The 23,832-nt window shown below is 32.3% G+C and overlaps 1 protein-coding gene and 2 long non-coding RNA genes across 3 annotated transcripts in view; 2 read left to right on the top strand and 1 right to left on the bottom strand.

The window, feature by feature from the left end:
- Positions 1-22,107, top strand: part of LOC143078208 (uncharacterized) — a 38,136-nt gene extending 16,029 nt beyond the window's left edge. Inside the window, exons 2-3 of the mRNA XM_076253138.1 lie at positions 21,144-21,246; positions 21,881-22,107. Of these exons, the coding sequence (XP_076109253.1) occupies positions 21,144-21,246; positions 21,881-22,019 (242 nt within the window). The 3' untranslated portion in view covers positions 22,020-22,107. The remainder of the gene's footprint in view (positions 1-21,143; positions 21,247-21,880) is intronic.
- On the bottom strand, positions 7,766-12,505 carry LOC143078207 (uncharacterized). The gene is made up of 3 exons (XR_012979108.1): positions 12,345-12,505; positions 9,023-9,153; positions 7,766-8,167 (listed from the first exon to the last, which is right to left on the bottom strand). It is a non-coding gene; the product is annotated as an uncharacterized LOC143078207 (long non-coding RNA).
- Positions 17,185-20,363, top strand: LOC143079917 (uncharacterized). The gene is made up of 3 exons (XR_012979537.1): positions 17,185-17,403; positions 19,261-19,349; positions 19,792-20,363. It is a non-coding gene; the product is annotated as an uncharacterized LOC143079917 (long non-coding RNA).
- Positions 22,108-23,832: the final 1,725 nt, after the last annotated feature.

The raw sequence follows: 23,832 nt of genomic DNA on the forward strand, positions 1-23,832 counted from the left end.
TTTCATACTGTATAGCTTGATGTCTCAATCTTATAAAATTGAAATAAAATTTGGGGGTCACCGGCCATCTAAGAGATTTTTTGACCTCTGAAAATGAGTGCAAATAGGCTAAATATAGGAAAAACAGACATAAAATCTCTTTGATTGAATTTTCAGAGCAAAATAAACGACAGAAGTGGCTCATTTTTTCATACTGTATAGCTTGATGTCTCTGTTTTATAAAATTGAAATAAAATTTGGGGGTCACCAGCCATCCAAGAGTTGTTTGACCTCTGAAAATGAGTGCAAATATGCTAAATATAGGAAAAACAGACATAAAATCTCTTTGATTGAAATTTCAGAGCAAAATAAAGGACAGAAGTGGTTCATTTTTTCATACTGTATAGCTTGATGTCTCTGTTTTATAAAATTGAAATAAAATTTGGGGGTCACCAGCCATCCAAGAGTTTTTTTACCTCTGAAAATGAGTGCAAATATGCTAAATATAGGAAAAACAGACATAAAATCTCTTTGATTGAATTTTCAGAGCAAAATAAATGACAGAAGTGGCTCATTTTTTCATACTGTATAGCTTGATGTCTCTTTTTTTATAAAATTGAAATAAAATTTGGAGGTCACCGGCCATCCAAGAGATTTTTTGACCTCTGAAAATGAGTGCAAATAGGCTAAATATAGGAAAAACAGACATAAAATGTCTTTGATTGAATTTTCAGAGCAAAATAAAGGACAGAAGTGGTTCATTTTTTCATACTGTATAGCTTGATGTCTCTGTTTTATAAAATTGAAATAAAATTTGGGGGTCACCAGCCATCCAAGAGTTTTTTTACCTCTGAAAATGAGTGCAAATATGCTAAATATAGGAAAAACAGACATAAAATCTCTTTGATTGAATTTTCAGAGCAAAATTAATGACAGAAGTGGCTCATTTTTTCATACTGTATAGCTTGATGTCTCTTTTTTTTTTATAAAATTGAAATAAAATTTGGAGGTCACCGGCCATCCAAGAGATTTTTTGACCTCTGAAAATGAGTGCAAATAGGCTAAATATAGGAAAAACAGACATAAAATGTGTTTGATTGAATTTTCAGAGCAAAATAAAGGACAGAAGTGGTTCATTTTTTCATACTGTATAGCTTGATGTCTCTATTTTATAAAATTGAAATAAAATTTGCGGGTCATCTGCCATCCAAGATTTTGTTTAGCAAAATAAATGACAGAAGTTGTTCATTGTTCAAAGAGGGTTGACCTCTGCGGTTGTATAAAGCTGTGTCCTGCGGAGCATCTGGTAATTATTGTGCTTAAACCATATTTGTGACAACATATGAAAACTGTGAGCTGACAGTCTGCTTAGTTTTTATCCATATTCATAAGTCTCAATCTGACTTTCTATCTAAAAGGTTTGTATGTGTCAATATTTGTGTTTCAATACAAAAGGAAGATATGGTATGATAATTGATTGTTTATGAGGCAACTCTCCGCAATAGACAAAATGACACACAAGTTAACAGCTACAGGTCAAAAGCCGTTATCGCATAGTGAGATGTAAAAGGCCCTTCAATGACTAATGAAAAACAATTCAAATGAGAAAACTGAAGGCATATAAATGTACAAAATGATGAACTAAAAAAAATATGTGACACAACAAAAGACAACCACTGTCTGAATTACAGGTTCATGACTTGGGACATGCACATACATAATGAGCCACTTCTGTCACATACATAATGTTGTGAGGTTAATGTTTGAAGCTGACAACCCTTCCCCTTAACCTGGCCATGGGACAGTGGTGTAATTTGGTACAACATAGGGGTTTTATCAATTTGTATTATTCATTTTTGAACTCTAAATCTAGCGAAAAGTAGATTATCACAGATAAATTTGCAGAATGAGTTGTATGAATAGTCAGGACCCTTGTTTTACAAACTTTATGGAGCAAAAAAAATGTGATGAGGTTTGTATGTACATAAAGTCTGTCATAAAATTAAAGGTTTCAGTATATTCACATTTTACAATATTTTTTGTAACTGCTGTATTTCACATGTTATTTTTCTTTTCTACTGTAGGATCGATAGTAAGTGGTTCAAATATACATGTATGCCTCTTGAGACTTAAATTACATGCAATAGAATTCAGCCCCCCCCCCCCCAAAAAAAAGCAAATTTTAATAACTTCAGCTGTAATATGCATTTTTAAATGTAATGTATGTGCTAGGGGCCTAAATTGACCCTGAATTATTTCAAGTGTTTTGGCCTAAGGATTTTTAATACTTAAAGTACTATTAAATTATTACATGTATATTGTAATATACTATGCAATTGGTAATTTCCTTTTTATTTAAAGTACATTTTAAACATATGGGAGGATTCAGAGGCAGCCCTAGGAAAAATTTGGTTAATTATATTGGGAATCACTGGAGCATGACCTGAGTGGGTCCCCTTTAGGGCAGTCAGTGAGCCCCCTCTTATGAAAAATTCTGGATCCGCCACTGGGATTTTTTATACAACAAAAACATTCATGAGGTTTTAAATTGCAGGAAAATATCACCTCTTCATACAAGCCCCTCCTTTTTTTTCATTCATAAACCTACTAAACATGCTAAAAGTCACATACATTTGTACTTATACATTTGTATAATTTTGACTTTTGAATAATTATTAAACATTCTACATATATCAGATACATGTACATCAATTTAGTCTGTAAAAACATTTGTCTATAATATATATCTTATAATTGCCATGAAACTTGGTCCGTAGGCTTTTAATTTAGTTATCTCTGGTCATACAAAGTTGGTTAAGATCAGTTAGTTCCTACTATCCTATTACACTTTAGAAACATCCTTTGATTTTATCTTTATTTACAAAATAAAGACTCGTGTGTGGACATTACCATGCGTTCCACATGAAAATTAATTATATAAACATTTTTGTAAATTTGATTACATATCTTGAAATATTTTTTTCATACACCTTTAATAAATATGCCTTAAAGAGGAAGTATTTTTAAAAGAGTTGAAATTATACTGTAACTTTTGGTCATGAATGGACCACCTAAAAAACCTTAAAAAATGTCTGAAGCCATCATTGAAAAGAAAATGACACCCACTTAGTGCAGGTGTAATTTTTTAAAGTTTGCATTTAATGTCTTTAACATATTAAAGAAATGCACTTCGAAATAACTGTGTAGACCCCTAACAAGATTTTAAATTTAGAAAATATCACTTTATTACAAGACCACTTTTCCTGTTTAGGTAGTAAAAGTTTTGTTTTTCTCTAATGAAGATTCTGTGGGATCAAATATATTATAGGGGGGTAAGGAAAAGTTTTAAAGAATAGAGAATAATGCATGTAATGTTCACAATCAGGGTTTCCCCTGGGTCAATTATTTTTTTCGCCACCTCTTTCGCCAAAACAATATACTTTTCGCCACTTTATGAGTCACAATACATTTGTAAATAAAAGAAAATAGACATACATGTAACAATGAAGAAAATCTGGGTTGTCAAATTATAAGAAGTACAGAAAAATGGGAAAAAATGAATAGAGATAAATGGTATAAAGAATTAGATAGGAATGAAATGAAGGACCCTCAATCCAGACCATTGGTAAGAAAGGTAGTTTTGTGAAATGATTCATTTTTTAAAATAATTTATACGGTCTAGATCCTGCTAACTTGTTTAAACTCGCCACATTATTCATGTATGTGTCTGTCCCATGTCAGGAGCCTGTAATTCAGTGCTTGTCATTTGTTTATGTGTTACATATTTGTTTTTCATTAATTGTTTTATATACAAATAAGGCCGTTGTTCTCTTGTTTGAATTGTTGTACATGTACATCATGTACAATTTACATTGTCAAATCTGGGCCTTTCATTGCTGACTAGTATATATACATGTATGTGGTATGGGCTTTGCTTATTGTTGAAGGCCGTACGGTGACCTATAGCTGTTTATGTAGGTACCGTTTTGGTCTCTTTTCGGATACATTGAAGTTGTCTCATCCAAGCAATCATACCACATCTTTTTTATATAGATGGGTTTAATTTGTTCTAACATGTCTAAATTTTAAGTGTGCATGCTTAACCAAAAATGTTATAACTGGAATCCCGGCAAAATCAACTCCATTCACATTTGAATACTCCAGGTTTACAACAAGAAAATTCTTTTGGCATATGCATGTAATACACCTCATCGCTATTAGCCTACTTGGCCGGCCGACCTGGTCGCTTGACCTTTTGACGCATTCAACAATCACTTTTCCATTGTGACATCAGATATTTTGTTTTATGATGTTAAAATGTACGGGAACCTGTGTGATATCCAGTAATGGTGGACAAATAGCGATAAGGTGTATTACATGTCTTACATGTATATAAACCTTTACTTCCATGAATCATGACCTTTACTCCCAGAAACCTAAATGGTCTGAACCCTATGCAGATGACATATTTCTCAGGTCCACAAATTTCAAATCTATTACATGATAAAAGTACCATGAGCTATGCCTTTGGTTGCATTAATATTGTTTTGTTGTTCGACACGGATATTGTTCTGAAATTATTTACGCTTGCATGATATTTTTCAGTGGTCGTGAATCGCTCTTGAACATTTATATTCAATTCAATAGTACTTACTTGTCAGTTTAAATTTCCCCTTTTTCATGATTTGTTTACATCATCTTTCGCATGTTTGTCGGACCTTTTCTAGTGTAAGACAAGAGTGAAACTGCTTCATAAGCTACCAAAATGAAGATCGTTATCTATAATTTCGATCTGCATTACAGTATTCATGAAAAGCAGTTCACGTGTTCGATAAATGTGAGTTATTCTCTTTTCATTCATCTCCTTCGTCAAAAACATGGCATTTTTTTTTTAGAACGGAAGTCCTATTTCAACAATGACAATTGTAACAATAAATTTTATTAAGTTTTAAAATTGCATTTAAAAGTTATTCAACTCTTTCTCAATGCATTTGAATAAAAAAGATTATTTAAATGATCATATTTTACTGTTACGGAAAATTACGACTATGTACATCACTTACGATATCAATGCGCATTTTTATGCGCAGACGGCGCGAAAATTTAAACCCCCGAACTACCTTAATTATTTGAATCTGAGACTCATATAAATAATATGCCGCTGTCCGGTGAACAAACTTGTTTTCGAACGACCCACAAAACTCCTTTTGAACGCTGAAGTTAAATAATCAATTATAATGTAATGCGATTATGATTTTTTTTTTTTTACCAAACCGGGTTATGCTTTTTGAAATCTATGACGAAACCGGGTTGTATACATTGACGAAACCGGTCAGTTCCATTTTGACATGACCTATTTCTTTCGTTCCATACACAGAGTTACAATTATTGAGATGCTCATAATAACTAAATTTGCAATCTCCGTGTCAATATCTATCTTTCTGTACCTTTCTTTCCGTACAATGTGAACAATTTAACGAGAAATTAAACAATTTCGAGGCAAGGTTCATTCAATTCGTCATTTTGACGTGCATGTTTACTTATTTCTCCATTAATATAGAACGGTTGTAGAAAGTATTGCATATCACAATAGAAAATAGTTGTATATGTATTTATATTCTTCGATATCGGCATAAAAAAAAATAGAAAATAAGGAGAAACCTAGCTTTCTTCTGTCTATTAATGTTCCGTCATTGTGCCGGATGTTAGATACCATCGAGTCCGAACAAATTTTGCCGGTGTGGTTTAGACACAGTGTAGTACAAATGTATGTTTATCATGGGATTAGCCAGCGCTCAGCATGTCACTCGTAGAGAGGTCGAATTTTTATGCAACACATTGTTCTTTGAGTTATGCTTCGCGCTCTTTTAAAAGGCTCACTTTGCTATTACATGTAGGTCCACAACGTTTGCGGTTTCATTCAATACTCTACGAGTTATGTTTATGTGTGATGTATACTACAGTGGCTTGTGACTTTCTCCTTAAGGAATATGGTCAAAGTTATTTAAAGTTGCGGTACTACATCTACACAGTTTTGGATCTACAATTACATGTTTATATGAAGTGTGTGACAATGATATTAAAACCTACATTTTAGTAGCTATGGTTAACAAGAAGAATTTTTGGTCAAGCAGGAATGGGAACTCTTCAAGAGCACAAATGTCATGGGGACATCATTTCCTCTCCGTTTTAGATTGTATCTGATTGCTAAACCTGCGGGTTTTTTAGTGTTGGGTTTTGTTGACAGTTTTTTGTCTGTGAACTTCTTATAACTGAGAGCAGAATAAAAAAGGAAAAAACCAATTTTCCTCTTTTTTCACTCTTAATTCTGACAAGTGCAATTAGAGGCCAAATTCGGACCAGAACGTAATAAATTTATTCTATAACCCATGTATTTGAGAAAAAATCATGAAAAACAAAGCCAATTCTGTTATATTAGTATTTATTTGTTACATTTCAAAATAAATTTATACTGAATTCTACACTTAGCTGTCCATTTTCAGTCAACTCTCTGTAAAGGATACAACATAGAATAAATTTATTCTAAATGCATGGTGCTTACTGTATATGATCATGTATAAAATAAATTTATTATATAGAGCCATAATATCTATTATTAGTTCGAGAAAATCATAGAATAAATTTATTCTTCATTCAATGTCATTTATGATTATGATAATATTTATCTGTATGGTGAGGCTGAGACACAGAATAAATTTATTCTACATTCAATGCGATTTCGGATTATAATAATATATATATATATATATATATATATATATATATATATATATATATATATATATATATATATATATATATATATATATATATATAGAATAAATTTATTTTGAAGTAAAGTTATCTGTATGGTGAGGCTGTGACACAGAATAAATTTATTCTTGTTTCAATGCGATTTCGGATTATAATAAAATATAAATAAATTTATTTTGAAGTAAAGTTATCTGTATGGTGAGGCTGAGACACAGAATAAATTTATTCTACATTCAATACGATTTCGGATTATAAGAATATATAAAATAAATTTATTTTGAAGTAAAGTTATCTGTATGGTGAAGCTGTGACACAGAATAAATTTATTCTAGTTTCAATGCGATTTCGGATTATGATAAAATATAAAATAAATTTATTTTGAAGTAAAGTAATCTGTATGGCTGAGACACAGAATTAATTTATTCTACATTCAATATGAATTTTGTTCTATATAAAAATAATCTTAAAAATATCTCATGATAAAAAATTAAAATAATTTAAAAGAAAATTACATCGGTCTTATTTATTACAGACAAACTGATACAATAAATTGCTTCGCCAAGCGCAGCTGGATACGACCGCAGAGGTCAAATCCTAAACATTTGGGACAAAAATGGACACAATGTTCGTGCATGATACAGGTCGGAATTTGGATTGTAATTAAATACTTGATGCAATATAGGTTTCTGACACAGAATAACGGTAGCCAAAAAACTTAGAATTGGTTATATCATTTGAATTTATATTTAATTTTTGGCTTTTGTGCAATACACTATGCTGTTGCGAATTCCCCCCCCCCCCCCCCCAAAAAAAAAAAAATAAAAATAAATAAATAAATTTACCTTTTTTTATGCTTTTGTGCAATACACTATGCTGTTGCTATTTGAATCCTCACCCCCCCAAAAATATACCCTTGCCCCTCTTTTTTTTTGGCAACATGATATTTGAAATTTTCTTTTTCAATTTCTGAAATCTGTATAATGAGTGAAAATTATCCCCCCCTCCCCCCCCCCCCCAATTTCTGTCCAGTTTATCTTATCACAAATATTCTAGCGGAACAGTTCAGAATGCATGTAAAACAATAGAATTGCGATATGGCCAAAAATCAATTTCCTTATCGTTTCGATTTGTCATGTGATGGCATACAAACAGTTCAAAAATACATCCAAGTCTTTTTTGTTTGCTTATATAATCCTGAAGATTTTTTTTCACACAAGAGACAAGCTTCGATATAATGCAACTGGTACTAATCGTTAAGTAATCTGATCTTTTATTGACATACAGATCTGTAGTTGGAATTATTCATCTTCAAACTCTTCTTAACTTTTCGAACAATTATCTTTGTAAATGTCAACATTTTATCTTCTAATATTCCCAAATACATGTTTCTATTATTCCGTTCAACCAAAGCTATCTGAAAGATCAAATAAAAAATACAGTGCATATATATATATATAAAAAAAAAATTGGAAAATGTGTCTATGGGCTACAAATGCCCCCGCTCGTAAATATACACGTGTCAACTTCCACATTCAGATACATGTACACGATTAAAGTAGTTAAGACTGATTTGTGATTTTAACATTCGGTTGAGGCAAACTAAAGTTAGTGAACGGAAACGAAAAATTCAGCATTTTTTATGTTTATAAATGGCCTTAACTCAAGAAAGGTAGAATTGGTGCCACTCAATTTAAACCTTGATCTGTGTTTTATGGTAATATGCATTGTGTATACGATTTATTACATTTGCTTGAGGCAAACTAAAGTTAGAGAACAGAAGCGAAAAATCCAGCAATTTTTATGTTTATAAATGGGCATAACTCAAGATGGTAAAAGTTATGCCACCCATGCAACATCTTACACTAACCTTGTCAAAAATGAACTGTAACTTGTAAAGTAAGCAAATGTTTCAGAGAGATGTACAAGGACTAAAGGAGCAGCCGGATCTGATCGCCGTATAAATAAGATATGCAAATGATTGTACAACTGCACATCACATATCAGGCCCTCGATCTAAAATTCATAATATATTCCTTTTCATAGAGTAACCGATACATTGCACGCATTCTTAAAATAATGACTTTTAATTCACTAATAACAATTCCGGCCGAACTACAATTGTCAAAATATGAATTATATTAGCACTTTCAAAACCTTTTGCGATGAGATAAGAAAGAACACTTTTTATAAAACAACAATTATGATTCTTAATTTCAGCATTCTAAGATATTTCTTGCAAGCCAGTTAAAAGTTTAATCTTTTAAATTACCTCTGTAGATTTTTCTCAAAATGTATCCTTCACTAATGTTCTCTGTGGTTGTAGTAACTTCTGTCATTTTGTCTGCCTTCTAAACTTTTGTGTTTCTTTATAAATTCCTTTTGATAGAAGTGTCTGGTGACCTATGAAGAACAGCGTATTATATTTTGACTGAAATGGTCATATTATCCATGAAGATGGAGACTTTTTGTCAATTGTTCTGTGTGCCAAACAGATTGCATGAGAGTGTGAGTACAGTTCTTTAGGTACTTGTGAAAATGTTCAAAACTAGTTTTTTACATAAAATAGTCTATTGGTCGTTTATTTGTTTTTCGCAATGGTGTTTTATTGTTTCATAGACTTATGAGTATAAATATCCTTTGGATTCAGTGGCGGAGCCAGTTAGGGTTCCGTGCTTTGAATGCCCCCTTTATTGACGATCAATGGTTTTAAATTGGAACAAATGTTTACAACCCTCTTTTAAAAATGGCTGGTCCCGCCCCTGGGTATCTTTCACTTTTTTCTCAAATAATAGGTACATGTTCCATCTTTCTATGCAACAATTTCATAGCTAGTGTGTCCTAACAGCTGTTCTAAGACTAAGCGTGAAGAAAGTGAACATTTAATTTTTTAAATGTTTAAAGATTACTTCAGCTTTCACCAGTAGTAAATAATAATGAGATTACCAATTAGAAACATTATTACTATCATAATAATTAAAAGATAATAAATAATATTTATCTAATAAATTTACGTTCAAAACTTATGAATTAAAAAGAGAAAACATGTACCCAATCTTTTATATATATTCTTCAATTTAAGCATGGAATCATTTTATTTAAATATACAATTCCTTGCTTTAAGGCATAGTCTTCAGAGTCGGATCCGGGATGTTTAAAAAGGGGGGGGGGGGGGGGTAATTAACAATACAAGAGTGCACACGCTAAAATGTCTCGCCTTCTATACTAATCATTGATATTATGTTGATAGTCCTAAGTATAAAGCTAAGCTTTATTACAACTGTCACATAAACTTAACATTAACCAAGATAACTAAACAAAGACCAATGAACCTTGAAAAAGAGGTCCAGGTCAAATGAACCATGCCAGGCAGACAGGTACAGCTAACAATGCTTGTATACAATATATATAGTTGACACATTACTTATAGTTTAAGAAAAATAGACCAAAACACAAAAACTTAACACTGTGCAATGAACCGTGAAAATGAGGTCACGGTTAAATAAAACCTGCTCGACTGACATAAAGATCATAAAATATTTGCATACACCAAATATAGTTGACCTATGGCATATAGCATTAGATAAAAAGACCAAAACTCAAAAACTTAACTTTGACCACTGAACCAGTAAATGAGGTCAAGGTCACATGACATCTGCCCGCTAGACATGTACACTTAACAATCATTCCATACAACAAATATAGTAGACCTATTGCATATGGTATGAGAAAAACAGACCAAAACACAAAAATTTAACTATAACCACTGAACCATGAAAATGAGGTCAAGGTCAGATGACACCTGCCAGTTGGACATGTACACCTTACAGTCCTTCCATACACCGAATACACTAGCCCTATTGCTTATAGTATCTGAGATATGGACTTGACCACCAAAACTTAACCTTGTTCACTGATCCATGAAATGAGGTCGAGGTCAAGTGAAAACTGTCTGACAGACACGAGGACCTTGCAAGGTACGCCCATATCAAATATAGTTATCCTATTACTTATAATAAGAGAGAATTCAACATTACAAAAAATTTGAACTTTTTTTCAAGTGTTCACTGAACCATGAAAATGAGGTCAAGGACATTGGACATGTGACTGACGGAAACTTCGTAACATGAAGCATCTATATACAAAGTATGAAGCATCCAGGTCTTCCACCTTCTAAAATATAAAGCTTTTAAGAAGTGAGCTAACGCCGCCGCCGTAGACGCCGCTGCCGCCGGATCACTATCCCTATGTCGAGCTTTCTGCAACAAAAGTTGCAGGCTCGACAAAAACTGAGTCTCATCTAGCCCCAAGCATCATGTCAGGCATTGTCATTACTAATGTCTTCTAATCTGAGTAAATTAATTACTAACAACTATTAAATGTCTTCTTATCTGAGAAACAATTTCGACATTTAAACGAAATCTTTTACTTATGATAATGTTGATTCTCCACAAAGTAATATAAATAGAACCATACAAATAGTAAGCAAATTCATGTTTTCAGATACCATCTTCAATATAAAAAAAAATCACACCATGAAAAAATTAACTTGTTATGTGTTCCTCTTCTACTAGCTTCAAAATATACAAAATCAAGAATGTGAAACATACTCTATCTGACCATTGAAGTAATATTTAAATATTACTTCCATGATCTGACATAATCATTTGGTAATTGATGCAATTAGTGTCTCTTGTATGCCTGTCTTGAACATAAAAAACTAAATATAAAATAAACAACTCTCCCAATGCTCAGGTTGGTTGCCATATTATGCAATATAGTTACTAATATAGAAACCAATGGGAAAAACATAGAACTTCTTTTGTCATACAAAACACTGTCAAACATCCAAACATACTATCCACACTGATCTGTGTCCATACTTGTAGTATATTAATTTATCTTAGTGATATAACAAATTGTCAGAGTAGTATAGTCAAATTTAGTTATAGAATGAACATTTAATTTAATTTGCTTCATGATATACCTCTTTCCTTAATGATATGATTATCGTTATCATAGGCAGTTGTAGCGTTCCATAAATGTTATATTCCAAATTGTTCTTGTTTATTATGGAATGATCGATATTCTGATGTATATTTACCAACGTTTTTTTCAACTGATCGGGCGGAGCTTATGTTTTAATTCGCATAAGGACAGTCTATTTGAAGATGTGTGTGATAAGGATGATTGTCGTTATAATTATTATTGAATTCTAATCACTAATCAGTTTCACCAAACGCATATACAAAAGAACTGAGGAACTGAGTGTATGATATGAGACGAATAACTGGACACTTCATTGATGATCTTATCCCAAAACTCCTGTCTATAGATGGACTGGTCTTAAATAAGCGAACTTCTTAAACTCCGCCCAGTCAAGTGAAATAAATCTAGAAATAGTAATATCGTAGAAAAATATGCAAATTGATATTCGCAGATGCAGATCGATCGAGGATTTGAAAAGGGGCATACGCAGAGACTTGTAAAACGTCTAGTATGCATTGAGTATATATGTCGGGGATCTATGAGGGGATCCCAGTATCCTTGACCCCACCCCTAATCCCACCTCTAGTATACTGAGCAAAACTAACCTCCAATTTCTTGAACTGTGATGAATGTTTCATAAACGAAACTGGAAAACTATCCCGTCTATGTTCAACTTGTCTTCCCTCCTTTTAATTTCCACTTGTCTGTCATCTTCATTGCACGTGCATAGAGAGAAATACCAAGTGATCATATCATACAAAATTACAGATCAGTGTCATACGTCTTGTCATTAATTATCTTGTGTTTCCATTTGAAGTCTTCTCGGCATGTGGTAACACTAGGGGCCTACAATCAACGTACGCGTGCATTACATAAAATGATAAGGCTGTTAAGCCGCGTTTGTTATAATAATTAGCAATAATTATTTTAACAACTTCAGATAGATATGCGGCACTTGCTAACATGAATTAAACAAATCGAAGATTGTAAATTATTTGAATCTGTGTCATTTCATAGAGGTTATTAATGTGTGGTCATTTTATATCATTCTAATAAAATGATATGTTAATCAAAAATGGACAACTACAAAAGTATAATGGTCTGGATGGATGGTCCATCGATTTTGTATTCTTTTAATTTTTAAAATATTATTTCTATTCTTTATAATTTTGCTCATTATTCTCTATTTGATCATCCTTTTATTTTCTATTCTTTATATTTTTTTTTGTATATTCTATATGTGTTGTCCTTTATTCTGCGTTTCCCAGTCCCGTGATTCGATATTCTATCAACTCCAACAAGACCCTCAAGTATTATTACCGATAAATAGGCGTTTGAGAATGTGTACCATTTTGTCTTATCCTTTCTTTTATTTGTTTTTAAAGATTTATAAAAAGCTTACCGCACTTCATCCCGGTCTACCCTTATTACAGGTATTCCCCATGGTATGTATTGTTTTAAAATAGATTCTCGTTCCGTGCATGCATGCATGAACTATTTGACACTGCACGTTAAGCAACCAACAATCTGTCAATCAATCGATTTTATAGAAAAGATGTATCATATCTTACATCAAAACAATGTATAAACACCACCCGTTCATCTTTTTCTACAAAATGATAAATGTGCAGATCACACTGCTGACATTACTAGACCACATATATGACACTTCGTCTATACCTGAGGGTGTGGATGGAGGCTTACAGAATAGAGAATAATGAACAAAAAAATAGAAAGAATAGTAAGAGAAAAATGGTTTAAATTTGACCCCATCCTGACCCTCGTACTTGTGAGAACGTATATATAGGTTGAGGCCTTGCCCTCCATGTATTCAAAGTAAAGCATTATTTTGATTATGAAACATTGTGATTAGAAACGGTTGCTTTTTTCCAATCGATCTTCAAACCCTATGCCTTGAGTCTGGGTGCTAAAACCGAAATATCGATTTATTAGTGTTCAACGTAACTTTAAGCACAATATTGTTCATCTCGTGGTCATCAAACTGTAATGGTGGAGAAAGCCGGAATGCCAAGAGAGAATCTAAGATTTTTGTCGTGAAAACTGATAATTATATTCAATCAATATACTAAACCCCTAACGGGAAGAATTTCACTTGAGGCACCCGTCGTATTGGTCATGTTATTACAAACTCGGTAATAATTCGGCGGGTCACATTCCTGAAAAGGGAACGGAATTTTAGTTACGACATAAAGAATCATTACTTAATAAATGATACTAAACCACTAACGGGAATGATTGTGCCTGATATTCATATGATGAAGACATAATCTTTCAATCAGTTTAATTGAAGTCTGGAGCTTGCATGTCAGTTAACTGCTAGTAGTCTGTTGTTATTTGTATATTATTGTCATTTTGTTTATTTTCTTTGTTTACATTTTCTGACATCAGACTCGGACTTCTGTTGACTGAATTTTAATTTGCCTGTTGTTATGCGTTTACTTTTCTACATTGGCTAGAGGTATAGGGGGAGGGTTGAGATCCCATAAACATGTTTAACCCCGCCGTATTTTTGCGCCTGTCCCAAGTCAGGAGCCTCTAGCCTTTGCTAGTCTTGTATTATTTTTAATTTTAGTTTCTTGTGTACAAATTGAAGTTTAGTATGGCGTTCATTATCACTGAACTAGTATATATATTTTTTTGGGGCCAGCTAAAGGACGACTCCGGGTGCGGGAATTTCTCGTTGCATTGAAGACCTGTTGGTGACCTTCTGCTGTTGTTTGTGCTATGGTCGGGTTGTTGTCTTTTTGACACATTCCCCATTTCCATTCTCAACTTTATTTTTTAAGATTGCATTTGAACGCAACTGCCATGTGCGAGGTTTGAACCATCACAACCTCAGGCCCCTAAAAACGAAAAGATCAAGAAACAAAAAATCGCGTGCATGTGTTTTTAAGGTAATATTATATATAATTAATTATATATTGTTTCAACTTATAATCAAAAGTGCATAAATTGTAATAGAAATTTCAACAATTTAAAAATATGTAAAAGAACTTTAAGGCCAAAAAATATATAGGCGAAACAAAAATATGGATATGTTGTTTGGTATCCCATTCTCTTCAAAGCTAATGATAAATCTGTACATTGTACATGCTTCATATCCAGTGGCGGTAACTTGACTAATATACCTCGATTTTTAGTGAGTCGAAGGAGGAAACGGCATCAGTGCGGACAAAGATACTACGGGTGGGGGGGGGGGGGGGGCTTGATTAATTATACAACGAAACCCTCGACTAAATGAGCTTTCATCGTTTTCAGATACAAAAAATTAAGGAGACGATTTTTAAGTTTGCTGAACGTGATGTGGCTAAAATTACGTGCATATTCAGGACTTGAACAAAATAACAATAAATTCAGTAGATAGGTTCGTAATGAAATCTCTTCATTGACTTTGTCTTGTGTAAAAAGCTTTCTTGAAATCCTCGCGGGTTTAATCAACTTTGAAGTACATTTGTAAGTGCTTCGTTCTTTCATAGTTTATATTTTTTTTAGTTAATTCGCCATTTATTATTTTAAAATTTACATATGAAACAATAACCCGGATAAATCATTCCAGAACCATGATAGTGCTTGTATTTTATAAGAGGATAACGAAATTAGAGAATTATATTTATTTAGATTGATAACCATGATGGAGCAAAGTTTTAACCACTTTTTTATGTCCCTTTTTACCATAAGATACTCCGGTCATTATTTATATAAAGAATGATGAGGATGACGATAATAACGATGTCTGATGTCCAGTGGTAGCTTTTACATACATACATACACCCAGAATGACAACATGCTTTATGTTATTTACACGTTTTGTACTATAGACAAACTGCGTCAGATTTTTTGACGCGTTTTTTCAGAAGATACAAATAACTTTGTAAGAAGACATGCCACTCTGCCAAGACACATTATTCTAACTTCAATTGCACCAGTCTTCAAATGCTTTTATTACATATAAACGAATGTTTTCTTAACCTTCATTATTTGTTTGGTAGGAGCAATGTAACATATAATATCATGGAAAAGCCATTTTTTTTACGGAAAGCAGGAACAATAAGCTAATATAAAAAAGATGTGGTATGATTGCCAATGAGACAACTATCTACAAAAGACCAAAATGACACAGACATCAACAACTATAGGTCACCGTACGGCCTTCAACAATGAGCAAAGCCCACACCGCACAGTCAGCTATAATATGCCCCGATAAGACAATGTAAAACAATTCAAACGAGAAAACTAACGGCCTTATTTATGTAAAAAAATGAACGAAAAATATGTAACACATAAACAAACGACAACCACTGAATTACAGGCTCCTGACTTGGGACAGGCACATACATAAATAATGTGGCGGGGTTAAACAGGTTTCTCTCACAAGCAAAAAAACCCTAACTGTAAGTCTACAGTGCAGTATTTCGGACGTCAACACAAAAAAAAAAACAGCATGCAAATATATATATATGGGGGATAAGTATACCATTATTTACACATCAGACAGTACTAATTATATTATAACTTTGGATACACCAAACTAGGTACTTCATATCTGAGTAACAGGCAATATACGCCCTCAATTTTATAAAATTGGTTCATAACTATTTGTATCATTTATATTCATCTGTCAAATGTGTGTGTTCTACAAGGATAAGCAGTCCTTACCCTTTCATTTGATATCTATATAACCAAGGAGGTTATCTAATATAACCTCCTTGATATAACTTACAAAAAATTATTCTGCATATAATAAAGTTTGATTTAAATACGTAAGAACTACTTTGTTTTAAATACGTACTTCTTTCCTTTTTTTGCGTGCCCAAAATGGTGGTGTAACATCTTACGAAGTCTATTCAAATTGTTTTTGCAAACTATTTCGCTCTGGCTGTTGCTAGTGGTCGTCTTACATTTGCAGTGTGGCGAGATCCTTTTTGTTGCATGTTGAAGGTTTAATATGACTTTGAGCAATTAAAGCGCGTTCCTTTGCTTATTTTGTGTACGTGTTTTATAATGTGCTTATATTCATTTTGTGTCACGGATCGATACCCATAATTCTTTTGTTTTTCTATGGAATAAATGTTCCTATACAAAAAAAAAATATTTGTATATTCAAAACTTCGATTTTTTTTAATAACGTAAATAATTTTTAATTTTAAGAACTAAACGAAAAAGATAATTGTAATATAAAATCTTACGATTCTTTCTTCAAACACGATTTGTTATCATATGCTAATTACCCATATCATATTTTAATGACCACATACTGTAGCCATCGTGATCATATAAACCTAATAAATTATAAACATCCGAATGTAATTTTTCGCACGATAGATAATGACAAACAAACGACGGAAATTACATAATAAATTCACAGCGTGTGCATTTGACTCTATCTTAATATATTTGTCAGTACATAGATAACCCGAATAATCCAGTCTTTATATTACGATCACTTCGATCACTCCATGAACCATTTCCTCGAGAAAAGTAGTGGATAGGGGGCGCTGAATTATTCGAGTTAGTACATGGAGGAAAGGTCTGTTTCGAATGTTATTCAAAGATTAGGAGCGACGATTCAATGTCCGTTTGTGTATTGTATTTGTCGTGGTTGAAACGGCACCAGGAACATATCAGGATAGACAACAGAAGTTTGTAAGTATTTATTTTATGTATTTATATATTAACATAGATATTATAAGCCTTTCATGCCTTCTGTTGACAAATTTTCATAACTATGCACTGTTTTAGTAGACCACAGATGTCCTTTTCGAACTAAAAGAACCTCCCTGAAAAAACACACCTCAGTCGAATCTTTCTTCTCAAATGAATGCCCGAATGGTCATCAAATTAATACTTGTTATGGGCAGGCATTTTCGAATAATTTTAAAAACAATGTATTAATTCTAACGGCAAGGAATTTTAAATGGTAAATAATATACATTGTATCTCGAGGGAAATGTACACACTTTAACAACAGTAAATTTTTCAAAAATATTATATAAAATAGTAAAAGTGTAGCATATATATCATGTGTATTAACGATTAAACTCTGGAAGAAATATAGTCCAGCATGAATACAAATTAAAGGGTCCTTTCAGGAAAAAAAATTTTTCAGAAAGGTATCTCTTTCTTCAGAGGTTTATATGAAACGATGATGTCTGTTGTGCAGTGATTTGGGTTTTTTTTTTCGCCTGTATGCGAGACATGGCATGGTAGGTATTGCAACCAAGCAACGGCGGCGACGGTGGTGTACACTATTTGTTTGAAGCATTATATTTTATAAGTTAGACAATCTAAATGCTTCATACCTTATGTTTCGAAATTTCCGTCTGTCATATGTCATTGTCCCGGCAACCTCATTTTCATGGTTCAGTAACTGCTTGATACATTTTGTTTTGTTAAATGAAAAACTCACTTATTATGAGTAATATGATAACTTTGTTTGGTATATGGGTTCCTAGCAACATTTACATGTTCGTCAGCTAGGTACATGTAGGGTTAACCTGACCTCGACCTTATTCCATGGATCAGTTATCAAAAATAAAGTAACTTAAGCAAGACCGTATCTAGATACTATAACTACATTGTAGTAAGTCATCTATATTTGGTGTATGGATTATTGAAATGATTGTAAGGTGTACATATCCACCCGACAGGTTCCGTCTGACCTTGGCCTCAATTTCATGGTTCATTGGCCAATGTATAGTGTTTGTGGTTTGGTCTATTTCCCAGATACTTTAAGCAGTAGGACCACTATATAGGGTGTATCATGTATGGAATCATTGTCAGCTGGAAATGTCCGTCTGACAGGTCTCAATTGACTTCGACTTCATTTTTATGGTTCATTGGACAATTTTTAGTTGTGTCATACATTGTAGTTGTGCATTGATAAAGTTAAGTATACCTGATAATTGTACTAAAGACTTTCAATATGATTTCAATGATAAGTAAGACAAAGACAAGACATTTGCACTCATATTTTGGTAATAAAATGTGTAAAGTGTTGACTAAAGTACATGTACCTAAATTTCAATATATTTTTGTATCAGAGTGCTGAACGCGCATCTTAAACGTTTTGAGAGGAAAATGAATATTTTGTTGAAGGGAGAATGTGTTGGGTACATTACTCACATTTTTACCTGAGGAAGCTGCTGTTCCTTTTGGAACATGTCTTACTTGTTTTCTGGTATGTTAAATGGGATAGATAAAAGTATTGTTAACACCAGTCCTGTGTTTTGTTTAAGACTTAATGAAACCTGATTTTAATTGTTATTTGTGTATTCAGTTCGCTGTCTCCTAGGCATGAACCACTCATCTGTTTTAAGACTCTATGATTGATTGATTGATTGATCATGACTGGCTGAATGTCCAATGGCAAATATTACATGCATATTCAGGAAGTTGGGAATGATACATGCCAATCCTGATAAAAAAAAAAGAAATATGCCTGAAGAAAAACAATAACAGAGTAAGTGTTCCTGCATTTTAAACTTCAAATATTTCTTGTAGAGTGAGAAAACTGTTATGAAACACCAGCAAAAAAGACTAGATTGTTATTCAGTCCTGACTTATTCAGTGTCTCTGAAGATGAAGATTAGGTATGTAATAATGAGGTTTTAATTTGATAGATTGTTGACTTTTAAATTGTAAAAGTTTAATTAGTTACTGTAAGTTAATCCATATATTGTATAAATTAAAATTCAATAATTACTGTTCAAGTGCATAGCATAGCCATCTTTATCTTGCTGTATCCAGAGGCAATAGATATAAGAAGATGTGGTATAGGTGCCAATGAGACAACTCTCCATCCAAGTCACAATTTATAAGAGTAAATCATTATAGGTCAAAGTACGGACTTCAACACAGAGGAAGACTATTATTAATTACAATAAAGAGAGTGAATAATATTATATAAGCAAAATGGACATCATAAGTAAGATTAAAAGAAAGACAGACAATTTCTTTATCAAAGATTATAAATGTTGGTATGGTTACTAAAAATATTTGAAATTGTTTTGAATTTGTCGTTATTTCTTTCAGATCAGGCCTATCCAGAAGCAAGAAAAAAGACAATTTTTAGCACGTGCATCTACAGAGAGAGACATGTTTTAAAAAACAGATACATTTTCAATTTAAGAAAAACCTGTTGAACTTTTACTATTTCTTATATGTTTATTTTACATTTATATATTGATATTTTTTTTTTAAATTGCTGCACAGTATTTCTATTCAGTCCCACATAACAAAATCAGCTGAAGAAATTGATGTTTTCATATTTCAAGGGAGTGTCCTTTTGCATTGTTGATAGCAGATATATGCATTGTCTTAAGTTGGGTTTATAAACAGTCACATCGCAACTTCAAATAAAATACATTTTTATGAATCTTACATGTAAATAGACATGAAAGATAGAAAATTATATAGGAACACATTTTTTTCTGACCTAAATGTATTTTCTAGGTAAAATTATGTGAACATATCAAATATTATCAAAAACACCGCTGGTTTAAAATAAAATTATTCTATGTAGCCTAAACAAATCATACAGATCAGTGTATTTTTTCCTAAACAAATTTTATATATTTTTATAACCAGAATAAATTTATTCTGTGTCTCAACCTTAACATAATTACTGTACTATCAAAATAAATTTATTTTATATATCAAAATACTTTTAATCCACATTGAATGTAGAATAAGTTTATTCTGTGTCTCCACCTTAATATAATAACTGTACTTTCAGAATAAATTTATTTTATATATTATTATACAAGACAAAAATCACATTGAACATAGAATAATTTTATTCTGTGTCTCAACCTCACCATACAGATTACTTTACTTTCAAAATAAATTTATTTTATATATTATTATAATCATAAATCACATTAAATGTAGAATAAATGTATTCTATGATTTTCTAGAACTAATAATAGATATTAAGGCTCTATATAATAAATTTATTTTATAAATGATCATATACATAAAGCACCATGCATTTAGAATAAATTTATTCTATGTTGCATCCTTTACAGAGAGTTGACTAAAAATGGACAGCTAAGTGTAGAATTCAGTATAAATTTATTTTGAAATGTAACAAATAATGTCTAATATAACAGAATTGTCTTTGTTTTTCATGATTTTTTCTCAAATACATGGGTTATAGAATAAATTTATTACGTTCTGGTCCAAATTTAGCCTCTAATTGCACTTGTCAGAAATTAGAGTGAAAAAAGAGGAAAATTGGTTTTTTCCTTTTTTATTCTGCTCTCAGTTTTATATAATATATAGTTCACATCTTTTTCAGTTTTTTCTATGACTGCCAGTGTTTGGATTCATCTTGGTATCTCCGTCCAGTTTTTATAAATATGTTTAATTCCTTCTATTTGTAGACTGTGTTAACAATGGTGCGATCGTCAAAGATGGGGATCAGTTTGATCGTATCGAGAATTGTGAAAGCTGTCATTGCTATAAAGGAGGGATTTCTTGTTATGGGTAAGTGTTCATATACATGTACATGTATATCGTATACATACTTAGCAGTTTGATACGTGTTTTGTAAAGGCTCATATTACAAAACTGTTGGTGTAATTTTTAATTTGTCTTTCGTCTTGCATTTCTACATTACAATAATTGATAAAATAGATCTCACCTCCCGGTGCGGGTATTTCTCGCTACATTGAAGACCTGTTGGTGACCTTCTGCTGTTGTTTTTTCTATGGTCGGGTTGTTGTCTCTTTGACACATTCCCCATTTCCATTCTCAATTTTATCTCATGCGTTTTCTGTTTTTAAAAAGGATTTTAAAGTTCGTTCCGCAGAGAAGCTATACAATGTAGCTTTTAAAAATAGCATGAACAGAAACTACTTGTCGTAAAATGAATATGAAATGATTAAGTCCATTAGCATACGTGGACACCGTAAATTAGAAGAGGCGCTTTTAACATGGATTGTTATTTTTAAGGTAGTTTAACACTTCAAGGTTAATTTAAAAAGTGTTGTCATATCTCGTTTAATTTATAATTATTTGAAATTTTTATATAGTTAAAATGCTACTTCAGACTTTTACCTTGGTGCAGTATCTTAAATATTAATTCATGTCCGCAGTTATTTTTAAATATCGTTTTCAGGTTTGGACAGCATATTGTGGATCACCGATATGATTGCAAAATTGTTAAGGTAGACAACTGCTGGGAGGAAGCAGTCTTAGCCTCAGAAGAAAGTACACCGTGTCCATCCTTTTCTGCTGTACCAATGGGGAGAAAATGATTGGACAGTTAACGTTTCCATTTATGGAGTGATATAATTCATTCATATATGCTTATGGAATTTTGAATCAAAATTAAAATTTTATGTTTTAAAAGTAATGTTATATTTCCTTCCAGGCTAACATAAATAAATGGTCGCGCAATTAAGTAATGTTAATAGAAAACCCGAATCAAATCAGAAAGTAAAAAGTCATATGTTTATGGACATTTTGAATAAATTCCGCGTCTGAAATGTTCATGGTGTACAGAAATCATACGAGGTTCATTTAGGTTCACTTTTATGCATTCACTTTTCCGAGGAGAAAAAAATGATGTTAAAAATTCAACGTGATGATACAGAGAAGTGTGTTCAAATATAACCATAAGAAACAGGTAGCCAGAACATGTACATGCACACTGACTACAATCATCATTTGTAAGACCTTGACATTATAATAACACTTTACTACTGTTAAAGATCATGCACACAGTGATCTGCTTAAGTTAAGTTGTAAGGGTTGTTGACATGATGATGTTTATCTAATCGCCTTCTTTTATGTAATTTTCCCAACATCACTATCGCTAGCTTAAGTAATGACTATCTTCCGTCCTCCCAAATGCTCATGTTACAGTTCAGGGAATCTTGCTTTTTTGTATGAAAATGTTCTATAAGGAAGAACTAGGGTATGTAAATTATTATAATCCGTATTTATATATTGAGGGTTTCTTGAATGCATGCATCTGGCACATAAGAACCCTAAAAAAAATTAGGTATACACGAGAATCTGGATGGAGACGCAGAATATAGAATAATAGATAAGGACAGTAGAGAGTGATGCATTGCTAAAAAATATAGAGAAAAAATATATTTGTTTAAAAATACAGACATTAAACATCCCTTTTCACTATTTAGACCCTCGAAGATGATTGTTAAAACAGTTTTGACATTGATTCCACATCTCCTTATTTTTAGATTAATAGCATAGACAACGATATCTATATAATTATATGCTTTGCAATTTTATTACTGTAGATCACTTTATCGTATTTGAGACTGTAGTCCGATAAACATTGGCCGCCTGTCAACCGCTGAATCTAATACTTCAATAACTATTGTAAAGTGCAAACAAAACAAAATTTCAAGGGAGGGTTCAACTTGATTGAAACAGTAACGGTTTGCGATGTACTCAAATTGGTGACAAATGCTAGAATTTTACGAGCGCACAACTGCAGTTCTCCCCTGAACTTTGGTAGAGAGGAACTCAACGGAATAAAATGAATTAAAACTTAAAATAACCAAACGTAGCTGCATTCGCTCCTTTCTATTTACTTCTTTAGAATGATTTGTAAACAACATATGATTAAGTAATAGAACAAAGGAACCAATTGGATGATGCTGACAAATTAGGGTTTAACTTCTAGTGGCAAATGGCATGTGCATATGAGAACGACAACACGTTGTATGTACCCGTGTTGTATTAGACAGACACTTTCAGTCGGATTTTAGAACGTGCTACTTTGAACAGATACAAAAAATTAAGGCTGACTGAAAACGTAAATAATATAAATTCTTGCATATTCCAGCGACCAATCCATATCACGCTATATTGAAGTGACACACCTTTCAATAAAATGCAAAGAAAGTCAAAATAAAAATGCTCTTACTAGAAGGATACTGTTGCACCGTATTGTCATTTTTTTTACTCAAGTACATCTCATTCTTAACTTTTTCAAAGGGAAATTATAAAGGTAGCAAAACTATTGTCGTGGCTAAATAACTCTTAACTGACACAACCTTAATTGTCCAACCCATTAACAGACTTTATTCCCCTGAC

Source organism: Mytilus galloprovincialis, chromosome 6 (genome assembly GCF_965363235.1).
Source record: "Mytilus galloprovincialis chromosome 6, xbMytGall1.hap1.1, whole genome shotgun sequence".
NCBI lineage: Eukaryota > Metazoa > Mollusca > Bivalvia > Mytilida > Mytilidae > Mytilus > Mytilus galloprovincialis.